Source organism: Hemitrygon akajei, chromosome 9 (genome assembly GCF_048418815.1).
Source record: "Hemitrygon akajei chromosome 9, sHemAka1.3, whole genome shotgun sequence".
Lineage (NCBI taxonomy): Eukaryota > Metazoa > Chordata > Chondrichthyes > Myliobatiformes > Dasyatidae > Hemitrygon > Hemitrygon akajei.
The window spans coordinates 145,008,033-145,028,906 of NC_133132.1; the positions used below are offsets into that span (position 1 = coordinate 145,008,033).

A 20,874-nucleotide genomic window follows, 5' to 3' on the forward strand; every position below is an offset into this window, starting at 1 on the left:
ATGTGTATTTATGATAAAATGTTGACTATGTCGTTATTCACTAAGCCTTAGATACAAGGTCATACTGTTAACATCTTGCTGGATGTTAACATCTGAGATCAAAGACAAATATTTACAACAGAAACTGCTTTTGCAACCAAGGTATTTAAAGCAAATTTTAATTGCTTAATACTTGTGCAATTAGGAACCTTTGAAAGTTCAGCCTGCTTCTATCTTTGTGTGCTGTTTTGCAGACTGAAATACCTCCAAGAGAGTCAAAACCACGCTGCTACTGGTGCAATACCCGATAACTTGTGTTCAATCTGACAGTCAGCCATCATGTGTGCATGAACCAAATACAGACCAAGCTACACACAGAAAATGAGTGCTCTTACGGTATAGTAAAGTTGATGGGTGTTGGTGGCAGCACCACAAATCAATGATGCTTCATCCACAGCAGCGTGAACACCAATGTGAAAGAGAAATGGAGAGAGCAGGCTAACTTTGGTCCTGCAGGACTAATGCTAGGATATATAATTGAGGAAATGCAGTTGCCCTGGATACGTGATAATCTAAGTAGTTTTGAGTCATTCTCAGTTGCCCAAGCTGGTGCAACATGAAGTAAATCTCGTTTCAAACCTGCCCACGTTTGGTGGGTGGAGGAAAGGGTGGCTAATTTGTGTGTAAATTATTTAAGTATTCTAATGACTGCCTTCACTGGGAAATCTGGCATCTATGAAATGAACGCAAGAGATAAGTGCTTTTGCTGCTTTGCTTAGACAGATGGAGCAGAAAAGTTTCCTTCTGACCTGAGAAGTTAATATATAAATGCTTCATTCCACCTCTATGATCTCTTTAGTGCCCAAACTCCACCAGCCACTAGATTCCTGACTGTTAACGGCTCTCTTCCCACATACTTTCCGCATCCAGTCATCTGTCACCCACCCTGCCCCACTCCACCTCCATCTTGAACCACGTGACCATTGCCAGACATATCCCACAATCCCAGCAATTTTGGCCCCTCCACGAGCAATCAAAATCTCCACCAGACTCATCCATTAATTAACAAAATGTTCCACCGTTTACTCTCCCCTGAGCAATCCTCCAACCAATTAATGCTACAACCTCTCTGACTCAGTCTGGCAAGATGGGGTTTTCTGCAGCACCCTCCCAACCTGATAGGCCCTTGCACTGTCAGTCAGACAGCTGTGGGTGGGTATCCAGATAGAATACTGCAGCTAAGTTCCATTAAAGTCTCAAAAGTGCATCTGCTGAATGAAACATGTCTCCACACTAAAATCAGATGAATTCTTTTGAATTGGTTTTGAAAAGTTGTGGACACATAGAAATGGGTGCTAGCTAAGCAGCATATAAGATGGTGGCATGTTTGGACTTGTTTTTTTTTCTTTTTTAAATGTGTATCTTACGATCGCAAGGCAATACTGGACTCCAAGAACTTTGGGTAAGGAAGGTCTAGCCCATTAGCGAGCTGCTCGTTGATCGGAATAGATGGACTGGGTGTCAGAGGAACCCGACTGTGTTCGGAGAAGCTGGCCTGGGTGCAGACCGTGTTGCTGCCTGCTAATTGAAGACATTGGAGTTGGTGCGCGAAGGTGACGTGCAGTGTCTCCATGGGTGATTGCCTTGGACGGTTCTCTTGCGATTACACAACCCTGTTGGACATTGATAATGTAAGATGCCGCAGGCCTGTCTCCCTTGTTTAGTGACGTGACAGGCCATAGGGGAGCTGTGTAGCCTCATTTGTAGTGAGGACTAAGCCTCAAGCTGCGGGACTGCCTGCTGCTTCTGTCCAGGAGAGGAGACGCCGGAGGTGATGCAATGTGGCGTCCATGCTCATTTGGAGACTGGCTCCTCCTGTCAGTGCTGCCATCCAGTGTCCGAATGGTGGAATGACAGACTGGATTGCATGCGTATGTTTGACTGTGCACTGCAGAGAATTACACCATTAAATTGCAGCACATGTTGCGGAGGCTCTTGAGCTGTATAGGTGTTTTTTTGCATGACTATGTTTTTTTATCCTTGCTATTTTGAATGTGCTGTGTATGTTTTGCACCTTGGCCCCAGAGGAATGCTGTTTCATTCGGCTTCTTCTCCAGATAGCCACAAGACCAATAAAGAAAAGAACAGCAGCACAATGATCAAACCCCAAATCTCTCTTCCCTGCAGAAAAAAAACAAACAAAAAATGGAACAGGCACATCGACCCCCGAATCTCCCTCCCATGCACACACAAAAAAACGAGGAAGATTGGGTGAAAAACGCAGAAAACAAAAAAAAAAGAACCATAAGACTGAAAAAAAAGTCCAAGTCCATATCCGAAATGCAAAAAAAACTTGGGCAACATTCTCCCCTCTCCATAGCAGAGAGATCTCACCAGCAATAAAAAGGCAGTCTCCCTCTTTGGCAGCAGAGTGAATCCCCAGCGATAAAAAGGCAGGCGTTTCAATCTCCCTCGACGCTTTAATTGGTGAACAACGGGAAGCTGTAACCAGTGAAATGGAGTTGAACATCAGCTCACAACCTTCTTGCCTCAAGGTTCCCGCATACTGCTTCTGCCACCTGGAATCAGCTGGGAGACTGCAGAGCGCCAAAACAGCCAAACAATCTCCTAACTGCAAATGACAGTTCCAGAATCACATTCAAGATGTAAAACAAATGTAAGAGATGTACAACATGTGAAATACGTGGTTTCATGGCCTATCCCAAAGATGTCGACCGAAGGAGTGTTGTATGCAGGTATCATCTTGACCAGAAGTATGGTTGAATGATAATAAAACTTGAATTTTATCCAATGTAACTTTAAAACTATGATTTCTACATATATCATTCGCCCTTGCTTTTCATATTATTAGCATTCTACAAGTAAGAAACAAATTTATTTTAAACATTCAAATGTTTCCAGATGTAAAAGATATCATTTACTAGTCCACAGAGAAAACTTAAGGAGCTTTGTGAAATTTCTTAAAAATAGATAAGCACGAACATATAGTTTGGTTACATTAGTTGAACCATGTTCTAGCGTGACAAAAAATGTATTATTATATCAAGTTAATTAAAGTAAAAGGCACATTTTCCTTCCTGTACCAAAAGATAACACAGGCTGCCAGATTTCAAAGCAGGATGTTTTCACTTTTCCACTGAATTTTCCTAGTTTCAAGGGAAATGCTAGACAGCGGAGCAACCTCTCTATTTTTGTTAAGATTCTGCAACAACGATGTCTTTACTGTTTGCAAACATAAAAGTGAAGATTGTGCAAATTGAATTAAAATAATGTTTATTTCAAGAGTATTTGATCTTATGCAAAAAGAGAAAATTTGAAAATCGAATTTGAATGATCCATATGGAAAATTATTAAAATAAATAAACCTTGAAAGTGGGACATCAATGTTGTAAATATAAGTTCAATCAAAATGAAATGTTAGATTATTAATTTTTGATTTATAAGCAAGATTTTATTTTAATGGTGTATTAGGCTAGTAAACCAAATTTTGGAAATATATTTCAAAATATTTCATAGAATATTGAAGAATAATAACTGAAATAGATTTATAATAGAATCTCCATTAGGTTCCATACTTTGCACTAGAAATCAGAATTTGAAATGATTCTACAAAGAACAATACATGAATAAAGTGTATTTTACAGAAGCTATGGGCATAAGACTGATGAGTAATAGATAATCAGTAATTTGTTCAATATTGTCTCATGTACCAAGATACAGTGAAAAACATTGATTTGCATGCCACCCATGCAGGCCATTTCATAACGTAAGTTCACTAAGGCAGTACAAAGGGGAAAACAATGACAATACAGGATATAGTGTTATGGTTGCAGAGAAATGGAGTGCAGATAGATAATGAGGTGCAATGCCATGCCAAGGCATCATTTTCTGTCAAATAATGGACCAAGCAAAACTGGTTGAACAGGAGAGGGAATGGGAGGTCAAGACTTCATTTTTATGGCGTCAATGTGGTCAAGAGGATTTTCCGCTCAGGTGCTGCTCTGAGGAGAGATAGGACAGTTGCCAAATATTGAAAGGCCTAGATAGAGTGGGCGTAGAGAGGATGTTTCCTATAGTGGAGAAGTCTAGGACCAGAGAGCACAATCTCAGAAAGACATTCCTTTAAAACAGAGACGGGAATCTGTGGAATTCGTTGCTATAGGCGGCTGCAGAGGCCAAGTCATTGGGTATATTTAAAGTGAGGGCTGATAGGTTTTTGATTAGTAAGGGCATCAAAGGTTATAGGAAGAAGGCAGAAGAATGGGGTTGAAAGGGATAATAAATCAGCCAAAATGGTGAGAACTTGATGGGTGAATTGGCGTAATTCAGTCTTATGGTCGAAGTTCAAAGTAAATGTATTATCAAAACACACGTGTATCACCATATACAACACTGAGATTGATTTTCTTGCATTCCTGTAGCCCCCTCATCCTTTCCCTTCTCATCTCTCACCCTCACGACCTCATTACCTTCCTCTGGTTCTTCACCTCCTTCCAGTTATTCCTTGGTCTACTCTCTCCTCCTGTCAGATTACTTCTTCTTTAGGGCTTTGCCTCTTCCACCTATCAACTCCCAGCTTCTCACGTCAATATCCACCCCACACCTCTCTCCCAGCCATCTACCCCTCTTGCCTGGGCTCATTTATTTCCTGCCATCTTGTGCTGCTCCTCATTCTTCCAGCCCTTTTATACTGGCTTCTGCCCTCTTCCTTTCCAGTTCTGATGAAGAATTTCAGCTCAAAAACATTATCTGTTAATTTCCCTCCATACACCAAGTAGTGACTTCATTTGGTACTGAAGGTACCTAGTACAGTGGCCACTGAGTATCTGCTCATGGTCTTCTGCTGCTGTAGCCCATCCACTTCTAGGTTCACATGTTGTGCATTTGGAGGTGTTCTGCACAACACAGTTGAGTTTGAACCAGTCTGGCCATTCCCTTCTCATTAACAAGGTGTTACTGAGAACTCCCACAGAACTGATGCACACTGGATTTTTTTGTTGTTTTTGTTGCACACAATTCTCTGTAAACTCTAGAGACTGTTGTGCATGAAAATCCCAGGAGATCAGCAGTTACCGAGATACCCGAACCACTCGTCTGGCACCAACAATCATTCCACAGTCAAAGTCACTTAGATCCCCATTCTGATGTTTGGTCTGAACAACTGAACCTCTTTCCCATGTCTGCATTCTTTTATGCGTAGATTTGCTGCCACATTATTGGTTGATTTGATATTTGCATTAATGAGCAGGTGTACAATGAGGGATTCTCTACAGAGTCACTATGGGTGGACGTGAGGAACAGGAAGGGGTCAATAACTCTACTGGGTATTTTTTATAGACCATCTAATAGTAACAGGGACATCGAGGAGCAGATAGGGAGATAGATTCTGGAAAGGTGTAATAATAACAGGGTTGTCTCGGTGGGAGATTTTAATTTCCCAAATATCGATTGGCATCTCCCTAGAGCAAGGGGTTTAGATGGGGTAGAGTTTGTTAGGTGTGTTCAGGAAGGTTTCTTGACACAATATGTAGATAAGCCTACAAGAGGAAAGGCTGTACTTGATTTGGTATTGGGAAATGAACCTGGTCACCTGTCAGATCTCTCAATGGGAGAGCATTTTGGAGATAGTGATCACAATTCTATCTCCTTTACCATAGTATTTTAGAGGGATAGGAACAAACAAGTTAGGAAAGCGTTTAATTGGAGTAAGGGAAAATATGAGGCTGTCAGGCAGGAACTTCGAAGCATAAATTGGGAACAGCTGTTCTCAGGGAAATGTATGGAAGAAATGTGGCAAATGTTCAGGGGATATTTCGGTGGCATTCTGCATAGGTACGTTCCAATGAGACAGGGAAAGGATGGTAGGGTGCAGGAACAGTGGTGTACAAAGGCTGTTGTAAATCTAGTCAAGAAGAAAAGAAGGGCTTACGAAAGGTTCAAAAAGCTAGGTAATGATAGAGATCTAGAAGATTATAAGGCTAGCAGGAAGGAGCTTAAGAAAGAAATCAAGAGAGCCAGGATGGGCCATGAGAAGGCCTTGGTAGACAGGATTGAGGAAAACCGCAAGGTATTCTATAATTATGTGAAGAACAAGGGTATATGATTTGAGAGAATAGGACCAATCAAGTGTGACAGTGGAAAAATGTGTATGGAACCTGAGGAGATAGGTGAGGTACTTAATGAGTATTTTGCTTCAGTACGGAAAAGGAGTTTGGTGATTATAGGGATGACTTACTGTGGACTGAAGAACTTGAGCATGTAGATATTAAGAAAAAGGATGTGCTGGAGCTTTTGGAAAGCAGCAAGTTGGATAAGTCACTGGGACCAGATGAGATGTACCCCAGGCTACTGTGGGAGGCAAGGGAGGAGATTGCTGAGCATCTGCAATGACCCTTGCGTCATTAACTGGGACAGGAGAGGTTCCAAAGGATTAGAGGGCTGTGGATGTTGTTCTCTTATTCAAGAAAGGGAGTAGAGATAGACCAGAAAATTATAGACAAGTGAGTCTTACTTCAGTGATTGGAAAGTTGATGGAGAAGATCCTAAGAAGCAGGATTTATGAACATTTGGAGAGGCATAATATGATTAAACACATTGATGAAGGTAGAGCAGTAGATGTAGTGTATATGGATTTCAGCAAGGCATTTGATAAGGTACCCCATGCAAGGCTTATTGAGAAAGTAAGGAGGCATGGGATCCAAGGGGAGATTGCTTTGTGGATCCAGAACTGGCTTGCCCACAGAAGGCAAAGATTGGTTGTAGACGGGTCATATTCTGCATGGAGGTTGGTGACCAGTGGTGTGCCTCAGGGATCTGTTCTGGGACCCCAATTCTTAGTGATTTTTTAAATGACCTGGATGAGGAAGTGGAGGGATGGATTAGTAAATTTGCTGATGACACAAAGGTTGGGTGTGTTGTGGATAGTGTGAAGGGCTGTCAGAGGTTACAGCGGAACATCGATAGTATGCGAAACTGGGCTGAGAAGTGGCAGATGGAATTCAACCCAGATAAGTGTAAGGTGGTTCATTTTGGTTGGTCAAATATGATGGCAGAATATAGTATTAATAGAACATAGAGCATAGAACATAGAATAGTACAGCACATTACAGGCCCTTCGGCCCACAATGTTGTGCTGACCCTCAAACTCTGCCTCCCATATAACCCCCCATTATTTTCAGTTAGTCCTGACGAAGGGTCTCGGCCCAAAATGTCGACAGTGATTTTCCTTATAGATGCTGCCTGGCTTGCTGTGTTCCATCAGCATTTTGTGTGTGTTGCTTGAACTTCCAGCATCTGCAGATTTCCTCGTGTTTGCAAGCAAAAATCTGACTTTTTTTCTGAGAAATAAAAATATCCAGTAAAAGTAAAGAACTATGAACTAATGATAAAAGCAGAATGAGCTTCCATGTTCTCTTTAGCAATAGTTGAAAAATATAAAGACATAGAATTTTTGCAAGTTTAATGTACACGCTAATGTAAACTATCTGTTAGATTGCGGAAGAGCTTTGCCTTTGGATACATATCACCATCAGTGGCCAAACAATTAGCACCATATTACCCAAGAATGATAGATGCCTCATGGTGAATTAATGTTAAATGACTAAATATCAAAAAATAGATAAAGAGAAAATCATAAAGTGAAACGGTATTTGTGAATACTTTATAATGGCAGCAGAAGAAGTGATTTGGTTCATCAATGTCAGAGTCATAATCAGAATCAGGTTTAGTATCATTGGCATATGCTGTGAAATTCCTTTTTTGTGGCAGTACATTGCAATAAACATTACAATAAGTATATATACAAAACTAAATTAAGTAGTGCAAAATGAAAGGAGAATAAAATGCTGAGGTAGTGTACATAGTTTATTGTCCATTCAGTGTTCTGATGGCGGAGGGGAAGAAGCTGTTTCTGAAACATTGAATGCTCCTTTTACCTGCTCCTTGACGGTAAAGGCCCTGGGTGACGAGGGTCTTTAATGATGGATGCCGCCTTTTTTGCATTATCGCCTTTTGAAGGTGTCGTTGATGCTGGGGAGGCTGATGCCCGTGACAGGGCTGGCTGAGTTTACAACTTAACTGCAGCTTTTATTGATCCTGTACAGTGGCCCTCCTCCATACCAGCCCTGCGAACTCCTGATCAATCAAACCATTCAGTGCCACTTTCTCTTCTCTTCCTCACTACTCCCTTAATTATTTTCCTGCAAGTGGATGGAAGTACTCAATATTTCTGCTCTTCCGCTTTTCCAAAAAACCCCAATGCGACTTCAAGATGTTTCTTATATCAGAAGTCAGCTTTATAACTCAATTAACAAGTTTAAATGAAACATCAGATTTAACAGAATAAAATGGTAGCCTACAGCAACCACAAAAGGATAGATTACTGTTCCGTAAAACCTGGAGACTTGCTGTGATGCAGAACAGCACACCATGTGGAAACAATTATATAATCACATAAATTGCTAGAAATTCAAGATCACTTAATCAGTTAAATAAATATTAATAGACTTAACAAAACTGTCTGAATCTAAAATGAAAATCTTTCTCTTTCCTAAATGTTGATTTTATAGTTTTTCCTTCCTTACAAGTATAAGCAGATTCACTGTGTAAACAAATCTATTAACATAAATACTAAGCAACACACACAAAATGCTGGTGGAACACAGCAGGCCAGGCAGCATCTATAGGGAGAAGCGCTGTCGACGTTTTGGGCCGAGACCCTTCGTCGGGACTAACTGAAAGGAAAGATAGTAAGAGATTTGAAAGTAGGAGGGGGAAGGGAAAATGCAAAATGATAGGAGAAGACCAGAGGGGGTGGGATGAAGCTAAGAGCTGGAAAGGTGATTGGCGAAAGTGATACAGAGCTGGAGAAGGGAAAGGATCATGGGACGGGAGGCCTCGGGAGAAAGAAAGGGGGAGGGGGGGGAGCACCAGAGGGAGATGGAGAACAGGCAGGGTGATGGGCAGAGAGAGAGAAAAAAAGGAGGGGGGAAAAAGCTAAATATATCAGGGATGGGGTAAGGGGGGAGGAGGGGCATTAACGGAAGTTAGAGAAGTCACTGTTCATGCCATCAGGTTGGAGGCTACCCAGCCGGTATATGAGGTGTTGTTCCTCCAACCTGAGTGTGGCTTCACCTTGACAGTAGAGGCAGCCATGGATAGACATATCAGAATGGGAATGGGATGTGTAATTAAAATATGTGGCCACTGGGAGATCCTGCTTTCTCTGGCAGACAGAGCGTAGATGTTCAGCAAAATGGTCTCCCAGTCTGCATCAGGTCTCACCAATATATAAAAGGCCACACCAGGAGCACCAGACGCAGTATACCACACCAGCCGACTCACAGGTGAAGTGTCGCCTCACCTGGAAGGACTGTCTGGGGTCCTGAATATTGGTGAGGGAGGAAGTGTAAGGGCAGGTGTAGCACTTGTTCTGTTTACAAGGATAAGTGCCAGGAGGGAGATCGGTGGGAAGGGATGGGGGGGGGGACGAATGGACAAGGGAGTTGCGTAGGGAGCAATCCCTGCAGAAAGCAGAAAGGGGGGGAGGGAAAAATATACTTGGTAGTGGGATCCCGTTGGAAGTGGCGGAAGTTACGGAGAATTATACGTTGGACCCAGAGGCTGGTGGGGTGGTAGGTGAGGATAAGGGGAACCTTATCCCGAGTGGGATGGTGGGCGGATGGGGTGAGGGCAGATGTGCGGGAAATGGGAGAGATGCGTTTGAGAGCAGAGTTGATGGTGGAAGAAGGGGAGTCCTTTTGTTTAAAAAAGGAAGACATCTCCTTCGTCCTAGAATGAAAAGCCTCATCCTGATAGCAGACAGAGACGGAGGAATTGCGAGAAGGGGATAGCATTTTTGCAAGAGACAGGGTGGGAAGAGGAATAGTCCAGAAGCTGTGAGAGTCTGTAGGCTTATAGTAGATATCAGTAAATACTAATGCAGATTTGCACTTTTTCTACACCATTTCTTTAATCAAATAGCTCAATAAGTGGACTGCGATGGTAAGAAAATTCTTCGACATAAAATATACAACAGAACATAAGGAAATGCAGAAGGAGTCTTCCATCCATCCCTGTGATGCTACAGTCCTATTGGAACTTACTGTAGTACCACAGAGATAATCCATATCTGAAAGATAGTTAATTCCTTACTGCAGCCCCAAGTGCATTTAGTTGTTTTGTTGCCCTTACTTGTTGAGTAAGCTGCTATGTCAATTTCCCTAAACCTCGTCAGCTGGCAATTTATTTGTACAATTGTGTATACTTGCATATTTAATGTATATTTATATAGTCATGGGAAGTGCTGACAGTCATATTAGACAGTGAACCTGCTCTTGCTAATCTTCTAGATCTTTAGCTTCTCTCTAAGAACAGGGAGATGAAGCTGATGTCTTACTGCCTTCAGATATTAAAGTCCTCGCACTTCCTGGATTAAATGTGTTGGCACATCCTCTTTCTGCCCAATTAAGAAGGATCTCCCATTTTGATCACCTTTACCTCACTCAGTTTGGAGGACCCTACTGTTTGAATTGACTAGCATAACTACATCTAGTGCAACAGCAATTACACAGATTTTATAGATTTCATGAATGGAATGACTCAGAGACACTGTGGTTTGTACGTTCAGCTAGTAAAGTGCACACTGGCAAGTGGGTTATGCACAATATTGGGTACAAGGTGCTGCACAAAAGCAGATAGTTCAGCTGAGCAGTATCATGCTGGGTTTATTGTCTGCATGAGTTCCACCCCACTGCTCTTCTCCTAGGAGTGACTTCTAATATCCTGTTTTCACTTATAAGTTTACCATTCTTTCCCTTAAATACATCCATGATAATCACCTCAATTATTCCTTCTGGTTCTGAGCAGTGCATTCCAGTCATTCTCTGTTTAAAGAATTTCCTCCTGAATTCTCAACCAGATGATTAGATAAGATAATTGCTTTTTTGAAGAACTGGATGAGCTGAGGAGGCCAGGCATAAATTACCCAAGGGCAGGATACAAATTAGTTATAATATTGTCCTTCTGGTAGGCAGAGCTGATATGAAAAAAGTTGCCACTCTGTGTAGACATTGCTGATTCACTGTATGCCTTTAAACAGAACTTTGTTTTTGGCCTGCTGTATTGTTTCCATCTTATTTCTGTATTTCTAGTTATTTAATCTGGAATTTCACACTCTTCTATCCAGGGAAACTCTTTAAGCAAATTACATAAACCACTATTATTTCCTTAGATTTTTTTGCACATTCCTGGGAAAATTGTAGAAGCAGACAGTTTCTCACATGCAATTTTGACACATTCTGGGAGAATAACATCATTTTCTATAAATCTGGATAAGCAACAGTGTTCACTTTTTGTAAATAAAATATTACAAAATTACAGTACGTAACAAAGGAGATAGAGGCTTTGGACAGTTGCCAAATAATCCCTCCCTTTCGCAATGGGTGTGAGCTGCCGAGTAGTGTTATTCCTCTGTCATTGGCTTTCAGTCTACTTTTAAACTCAAGTGGTATATCTCAGAAAGTTTGTTGGGACAAAGACAAAGTCTGTGATGCCTGCGATCTACTCTACCAACATGCGTTCGAAGTTTCCTATCCTGGCAATATTGCTGGAAGTTGTGATCATTATTCTATATGCAGTTTTTGTTACATATGATACTGGAGCTGATTCTAAACTTCATCCTAATAACACCGACGCACAGGACCAATTCCACAATCTATATCCAAGTGAGTATGTCTAAAGCGAACAGAAGATAGTTATGCTTGTTCAGTTATTTATTGGCATGCAAAGTAATTATTAGCATTTTTCACTTTTTATTACATAATGTCTTTAAAACCTGATGAGACTGTATTCTTCTCTGCAGTGCATTTTTAAAAATAGCTTTCACACTTGTTTATATTTTTCCTTTTTAAAATATAAAAAGTGACTTGTGTATTTCAAATGTTCACATTTACATTATATTTATTTACAGGGTACACTTATGAAAAAGAATGGAAAGGAAGAATATCATGTATTAATGTTGAATTAAAAGTTCTACCTAGATATTCATCATATGGAAGTATAAGGTTTTATAATACTGCCATTATTTAATGCATTAGTTTACTTAGACTTCCTTACAATTTTGACTAAATTTAATGCTTAATTACTTGTAACTACATAAATTGATAGGTAATTATGTTCCACCCAAAAAACATAGTGTAGCTTCACATTACAGAGAATCTGCCACAATAATCTGAATCCTAATTAAATTAATTTTTAAGTCATTTACAATTTGTCTTTATTTTAAGAATGACTGGACTTCAAGTTGGAATTAAATGTTAAAATTGCTATATGCCAAAACTTTAAAATTAAAATAGTGAATACTTAAAATAGTCAAATAGCTGTCAACATTTAAAGAGATAGGCACATTTGAAATGTTACTTCCTTTTTCCTGTTTGATGGGTTGTTCAAGTATTTCAACCATCTTCTAGTTTTATTGCCAAGTGTTCTGTTTCAGAATGCTAAACTCACACATTTCCTCCAAGTAGTTGTTTCAGTTCTTATTAAGCAGTTCCAATTCAGTTCAACAAAGAGGGTTGATGTTGTTTGTAGAAACCATGGACAATTTATTCTGTTGAATTCAATGGAAGAAAAATTGAGTCTACAACAAACAAGCAAGTGAAAAGTTAAAAATGATCCTGCTTTCACCATCTATGATACACTTTACTTTTATGTGCAAAGTACCAAATATTGTGGAATGTGTTAGTGTCAATAAGACATTAACATTCTACAAAAACAAATAAACACTGAAAGTGAAGTAAAAATGATTTATCAATAGTATCTAAAACTTCCAAATTCTTCCAAACTTCCAAACTAAAATCCTCTCTGATTTTTGATAGATGCAGCTAAAGTTTACAATAGATTTTTTATATAATACCTCTTGTTCTGGAAATCTGTGCCAAAACATCAGATATCATTTGAATTAGTTGACTTGCGTAGCATAATTTAAATTACTATAATGTATATATTATTTCATGCTTGTGGTGTGGAGCCCTGCTCTATTGGTTTTTTTTTTGTATTTTTAAATGTTAAAGTTGAACAAAAGAAGTTTTAGCACAATATATGGGCTATTTTCTTAAGCAACGTAGTGAATATGCTTGGAGCTAATAGTAAAGCCCTGATGATCTGACATCCAGTTACTCAGCAATCCTGATCCAGCATGTTCATTAGTGTGGAATGCTAGCCAGGGGTGTGAAGTGCAAGCACAGGTCTAGAGTACAGCAGGATTAGGGTCATATGCAGCCAGAGGCACGGTCCAGAGGGCTGGTATACATTCCGCCCTCTCCAAACCCACTGGATTCCCCGAAAATATTATAACGCTGCTATGTGAAACAAACTTGTCTTTCAATGTTAATATTATCCAGCAGTCTGGGAAATCTACTAATCCAGCACTACCAGTGTCACAGTGGTGGATTCTGCATGTTAATCTGTAGGTTCACTCATCAAAGTATTTAAATTTTGTTTTCCCTAACCAGACATATTTCACAAAGAATAATCATTCTAACAACTGGGAAATTAGCAGAAACTCAACATGAGGTCTTTGACGTAGAATTGATTAAAGGGCAGGATATTATGCCAGTACCCAATATGCTCAAAATTAACCCACCAGGGTTCCTTTACTACATTGTAAACTAGCGTACATTCAATTCTTTGCAAGCTTGTGAATGCTGTTGGTATTAAATTAAAGAGAACTGAACTTTCTTAAATAGATTCTGATAGATTTTCAGATTGGTAGCTGTTTGCTCGCATTTGGCATTTTCCCAATTTATTGATTGGCTCACAGGGTAGCAGGAACGAGGATTTCCAGATCAAAATACAATGGCAGGTTCTACCATGAAACAAGAGCTATAAGATAAGTCATCACAACTGCCTCCCAACTGGATGAAGGAGGACATTTATCTGAAGATAACTGAATTCCAGACAGGGGTTAACTGCAGTGAACAGCAAGTTAGGCAGATGAGCTTTAAATGCCATAGAGTACATTGTGTAAAACAATGGGTTAAAATTCAAACCCAAGATGATACCCATCAATCAAATTCCTTCCATACAATTGTGCACCTAAATTAGCACATTGTGAAATTATAACCCGTTTTTAATTACCAGATAATGGTTCAGTCTTGGAGAAATGTGCAATGGAATCCTTAAATATCACAATCTTTGCTAATATAATAGAGATAGGAGGATTGCCGTGGACAGGGGGTTCTACAGAAGATAATTAAACTTCCCAACGCATTACCGGCACCAATCTACCGTCCATTAAGGACATATCTACAGAAAGGTGCCAGGTAAAGGCCTGAAATATCATGAATGATCCCACTCAGTCTGCATTCTCTCATTCCCATCAGGGAAAAGGTTGTACAGCGTCTACGCCAGGATCACAAGACTCAAAAACAGAAGCTTGCCCCAAGCCGTTAGGCTGACCAACACCTCCTCCCATTGACCCATCCCACCATCTCCACCAGTACTACAGACAAATCGGCCACTAGGCACCCTTCATCCCTTTTGCACTGCTATTACATTTACACTCCACACCTCCTACCTACAGTCACTGCCCTACTGCGTTTTCATATGCCCTGTTCTACCTAGAAGAGTTCCTCATGCCAAGAGGCATTTTGTCACTTTATCATTTCCTGACAGTGTCACCCTATTTCAGATACCCCTGCACCTAGTGTCACTTTATGTACATATAATCAGTCTATGCTAATTTTATGTGTGTACGGCCACACTCATTTACTTGTACATTGTCCTCATGGATATGCCTCTATATTTATATTTAATGTGTTTTGCTTATTTGTTCTTTATGCTTATTGTGTTTTTATGCTGCATCAGATCTGGAGTAACAATCATTTCATTCTCCTTTACACTCGTGTACTGAAGAACATAAAACAATCCTGAATCTTTATTGATAGAGATAAGGTAGTGTAGTGGTTAGCATACTGCCTTACAGCACCAGTCATCATAAGGTTGGTGGTTCAATTCCTGCTGCTGCCTGTAAGGAGTTTGAAAATCTCCCTGTGGCCGCGAGAGTTTCCTCTGGGTGCTCCAGTTTCCTCCCACATTCCAAAAAAGGCCTATAGGTTAGTACGTTTATTTACTTATTTATCAGAATCAGGTTTATTATCACCGGCATGTGACGTGAAATTTGTAACCCAGCAGCAGCAGTTCAATGCAATGCATAATCTAGAAGAGAAAATAAATAATGATAGATAAATAAGGAAATCAATTACAGTATACGTACATTGAATAGTTTAAAAAAGTGCAAAAATCAGAAATACTGTATATTAAAAAAGTGAGGTAATTTATTGAGATACAGCATGCAGTAGGCCCTGCTGCCCCTTCAAGCGGCGCCGCCCAGCAATCCCCAGTTTAATCCTAGCCTAATCACCAGACAATTTACAAAGCCCAAATAACCTGGTCTTCGGACTGTAGGAGGAAAACCGGAGAAACCAGAGGAAATCCACGTGGCCGTGGGGAGAAGCTACAAACTCCTACAGACAAGGGCAGGAAGTGGACCTGGATGTCCTGTACTGTAAAACGTTCTGCTAACCGTGCCACCCCACGTAGTGTGGCATGCTATAAAACACTGGAAGCATGGCAAGTCTTGCAGCCTGCTCCCAGCATAATTTTTGACTGTGTTGGTCATTGATGCAAATGGAACTGTATGTCTTGATGTTTCAATGTACATGTAACAAATGAAGATTATCTTAAATCTTTAGATTTAACTGCAGTAAAAAATAATTGTCATGATATCTGGTAGAGGTAATGGTGAATGACATTTGTAAACTCTGTTGCACTTACAGAAAACTGTTATGTAAAAGTGGTATTATTTTAGAAAACAATTCCATTTGCCAAATTTATGTCAAGGCATAACAGATAAATCATATTTTCATTAAAGATGCTGCAGAGATTGTGCCACACTGCCCCCTGTGGACTTCTTTGTATAAATCAGACTCTTTATTTTATCCTGGTTCTGGCATTGTCAGAACTTGCTGCCCATTCCTACTCTTGCAGTTCTTCAGAAGAGATGATGGGTCAGTTTCTTGTAGAGAGCATGTCATGAAGATGTTATGCTTTCACATCTTCCACTTTGATTCAGTTGTTTAGGATTTTAGCCCAGTACCAAAATGGTTGTGTACATGTGGGTGTGTGTGGGGTCGGGTGTGTGTAAGTCAAATTAAGAGGATGGTTTATTCTTATTAACTGATTTTTAGAAAGGTTTGAAAATAAAAAAAAAAATCATAAATGGAAACTGGAAATACTTCAGAAACTCTAGAAAACCTGCCAGTATCTGTGGAAAGAGAAACAGACTAAACTGATCAGAGCAAGCACTCTTTCACCAGAATGTTTCCAGCATTTTCAGTTTCTTAGAATGGTTTCCTCAGTTTCAGACAAACTTCACTTCTCCAAACTACAGGATCTGCAGATCTAAAGGATTAATTCTAAGAGCTTGGCGCCACCTGGTGGTATCTCCATGACAGTAGGCTGGAAGTTAAGAGTTCAATAGCAAGAAGGCAGTTTCCTGGAGCTGAGTAGGTACTGGACACTGAAATTTATGTACATGGCTCCTATCCATCATAAAGGCAAGGAAAGTCAGGGAAATTGCACTCCCCCCCCCCCACCTTATTCAATAATGCTTTGGATAATTAAGTAATAATAAACATGTGTTTCTTATTCAGGTTTCCAAGATGTGCACGTCATGATCTTTGTTGGATTTGGCTTTCTTATGACTTTTTTGAAGAGATATGGATTCAGCAGTGTGGGATTCAACCTGCTCATTGCTGCCTTTGGTCTTCAGTGGGGCACACTGATACAAGGCTGGTTGCACCATGGACATCACGGAGAAATCAAGGTCAACATTCTCAGGTGTGTTTACTCTCTTTATGCATTAGTTGCTAACTGAATGTTTGTAATAAAGTCTAAATATGTTTTGGCACTGTCAGAGTCTATCAGAGTACTACAAGAGCAATTGGACAGCACCACCACATTGCATTGAATGCATTTAAATCAATGGATGAAATATCCTGATCATCTGGGCATCTAAATATGAGAAATCAGTTCCGAAGACAGATCATAAAATCCCCCATATTATATTAGTTTAGTTTTAGTCTCTAATATGTCTCTTTGATGATAATTCTAAAAGCTAAGGAAATTGATATGTAACATATTTATGTGGTACAGTGAAGTCTCCACTGGCAGTTAACAGAGAAATGTGTTTTTAAAAAAAAGCAGATGAAAGGCAACTCCACAAGCCCCTTGGTATGAAAATCGAATTCTCCAACTTCCGGCAATTCCCTCCCTCTCCCTTCCCCCATTCCATTTTCACTCTGCCTCCATTTCTAGCTGCCTATCACCTCTCTCATGATTCTGTCTTCTTCTACTACCCATAGTGCTTTCCCCTTAGATTCCTTCTTCACCTCGCCTGCCTATCCCCCCTGCTTCCCCTCCCCACCCCTTGATCTTTCCTCAGATTGGTTTTTCACCTGCACCTTCCCCCTCCCCCCACCTTCTTTATAGGGCCCCTTGCCCCCTCCTTCTTCAGTTCTAAGGAAGGGTCTCGGCCCGAAACGTTGACTGCTTGTTTCCATGGATGCTGCCCGACCAGCTGAGTTCCTCCAGTATGTTTGTATGTGTTGATTTGACCACAGCATCTGCAGTGTACTTTGTGTCCACAGAGTAGGAGTTGGTCATTTGACCCCTTGTGCCTGGTCCAACATTACAGTGGTTCTTGGCTAATCTCCTACCTCCGTGCCACTAACCACAAACCTTTGATACATTCAGTATTAAAAACTCTGCCTCTGCCTTGAACATAATCTCTAGTTGAACCTTCTCTGACCTCTTGGGAGAAGATTCCAGTGCTTAGGATGAAGAAATATCTTCTCATCTTTGTCCCTAACAGCCAGTCCTTTTGAGTCTATGACTTTGGTTCTTGACCCCCCTCCCCCCACCAAAAAAAACTTCTGATTCCACATCTAATCTGCCAAGCTCCTCTTTAAGAGTTTCATATATTTCATTGTGATCACTTTCTATTCTTCTGAACTCAAGACCATAAGACACAAGAGCAGAATTAGGCCATTCTGCTCCACAACTTAATCATGGCTGATCCTTTTTTTCTGCTCCTCAGCCCCACTCCCTGGCCTTCTCCCCTTAAACTTTGATGCTACATCCAATCAAGAACCTATCAAGCTCTGCCTTAAATACATCCAATGACCTGGCCCCCACAGCTACCTGGAGAAATAAATTCCATAAATTCACCACCCTCTGGCTAAAGATATTTTTTTGCATCTCTGTTTTAAGTGGATGCCTCTCTATCCTGAAGCTGTGCCCTCTTATTCTAGACTCCACCCCCCCCCCCCCCCACCCCGGGAAACATCCTTTCCACATCTACAAGCACAGGTCCATTTTGTTTTTCACTCCTCATTGCTCAAACACATGATCCCCAGATTTAATCCGGTAAACATTTGCTATAATTCTTCTTTTTCAAGATTATCATTCAAAACCAGACCTGTCAACAATATTCTAAATGCATTCTCTCTAGTACTCCACATCATCAAAATAAATGGGTATGGAAAATGGAATGCCTGAAATATCGGCAGCCCTGAAAAAAAAATCCCTGAATAATGTACCAACCTTCACATGGTATTGCCATGTGTCTTGGACCCATTTTTTTTCCAGTGTCGGAATGGTTGACAAATCCATTAACCACATTTAACAGAACTATCCATGATATAGTAACCGTTAGCCATAGTCTCATTACATCACAAATCTGAAGAATGTTTGGCACACCACTCTCTAAGAAGACTAACAATTTCCTATTCTCAAAGTGTCTGTAGAATTGTAGAAAAGTCAACAAGAATCATTCACCAATTAACAGGTGAGTGCTTGATGATCTTGTTCAGTAGGAATACTGGTGGGCAATTGGTCATTTGGTTTGGGAGTTTAGAGGGAGTCAGAATCAGGTTTAATATCAGCAGAGTATGTCATGAAATTTGTTAACTTTATGACAGCAGTACAATGCAATACATGATAAATACAGAAAAAACTGAACTACAGTTTTATATATAATAGTGATATTAAATAAGTAGTGCAAAAACAGAAATACAAAGTCATGAGGTAGTGTTCATGGGTTCAATGTCCGTTTAGAAATCTGATGGCAGAGGGGACAAAGCTGTTCCTGAATTACTGAGAGTGTGCCTTCAGGTTTCTATATTTCCTTCTTGATGGTAACAATGAGAAGAGGGCATGTCCGGGTGGTGGGGGTCTTTAATGATGAACACCACCTTCCTAAAGCACCGCTCCTTGAAGATGTCTTGGATACTACGGAGGCTAGTACCCATGATGGAGCTGACTAATTTTACAACTTTCTGCAACTTACTTCAATTTTGTGCAGTTGCCCCCGTCTCCATACCAGACACTGATGCAGCCAGTTAGAATGCTCTCCACAGTACATTTGTAGAAGCTTTCCAGTATATTAGGTGATAAACCATATCTCCTCAAACTCCTAATGAAATATAGCCACTGCATCTAAATGTTGGGACCAGGTTAGATCCTCAGGAACTTGAAATTGCTGACTCTCTCCACCTCTGATCCCTCCATGAGGACTGGTTTGTATTCCCTCATCTTACCCTTCCTGAAGTGAACAATCAGCACTTTGGTCTTACTAACGTTGCCATGACACGACTCAGCTAGCTGGTATATCTTACTCCTGTACGCCCTCTTGTCACCATCTGAGATGTTGTGTCGTCAGCAAATGTACAGGTGGGGTGAATCTGCTGAATTGCGTATTGATTGGAGTTGAGTTGATTCTGGATATTTCCAGTGTTAGGAAGATTTAAGCAATACACACTACAAAAGTCCACATGGGTATATTGAAACCAACTCAACCGGTGTCCCAGAAAATATCAGCTGCCAGACTGCTGAATTTTGAGGCAACATGAGTGAATCTGCAGATGCTGGAAATAAATAAAAAAACACAAAATGGTGGCAGAACTCAGCAGGCCAGACAGCATTTTGTGTTTTTTATTTGCTGAATTTTGACTCCAGTGCAAACCATATGTAATCAATGCCATGTACTATTTGTTAATGTTAACTCTGAACAACAGAACTTATAACAGACATTGTTCTTCAGCATTATCAATGCAGACTTCAGCACAGCAGTGGTCCTGATTTCATTTGGAGCAGTCCTGGGGAAGACAAGTCCAGCCCAGCTTCTGATCATGACTGTGTTGGAGATAACAATATTTGCTGTCAATGAGCACCTGGTTACTGGCATCTTGATGGTAAGTATGCATCAAGATTTGAAAAACAATGTAAACAATGCAACAGTGCAGAAGGTAACTTAGAGTGAAAGAAAGGAACATCAGATATATTGGGGAAATATAATCGAGTGATGTAGGTCTAGATTTAAGTTTGGATTCTGGAAAAAGGGAATGTTTCAGGAGATATATCCAGATCATTTTTAAGGTGAATGTACAAGTTGAGAAAGCTAAAAAGCACATGGGATCCCTGACTTTATGTTGGGGTAGAAATGCAAACACGTTCTGTATCATTGATCAAGCTATACAGTCTTGGCTGCTTTATTAGGTATAAGAGGTACCTAATAAAGTAGACACTGGGTGTAGAATTAATTGGATTGCTGAGCCACAGTGAATCAAATGGCTTTCTTCTGTGGTGTATCATTGTCTGATTCTATGAAAAGTATTAATTAATGATACTTCACTATATTAATGTTTTGTGTGCAAATCAAATTCAAATATTCTTAAAAGCCCCTGATTGGATAGTAAAGGTCATTTGGAGATCTGTACATTTTAAGCAATCCAGATAAACATACAGATATTATTT

The 20,874-nt window shown here is 40.2% G+C and overlaps 1 protein-coding gene across 3 annotated transcripts in view; it reads left to right on the top strand.

The window, feature by feature from the left end:
- LOC140733618 (ammonium transporter Rh type B-like) overlaps window positions 1-20,874 on the top strand; it is a 126,677-nt gene that overhangs the window by 82,149 nt on the left and 23,654 nt on the right. Inside the window, exons 1-3 of one of the 3 annotated variants that reach the window (XM_073057195.1) lie at window positions 2,675-2,735; window positions 16,713-16,899; window positions 20,162-20,312. In XM_073057195.1, coding sequence (XP_072913296.1) covers window positions 2,708-2,735; window positions 16,713-16,899; window positions 20,162-20,312 — 366 coding nt within the window. In that variant the 5' untranslated portion in view covers window positions 2,675-2,707. Of the gene's footprint in view, window positions 1-2,674; window positions 2,736-11,442; window positions 11,724-16,712; window positions 16,900-20,161; window positions 20,313-20,874 lie in introns of those variants that run through there. The other 2 variants (XM_073057194.1, XM_073057196.1) reach the window with 2 other exon arrangements.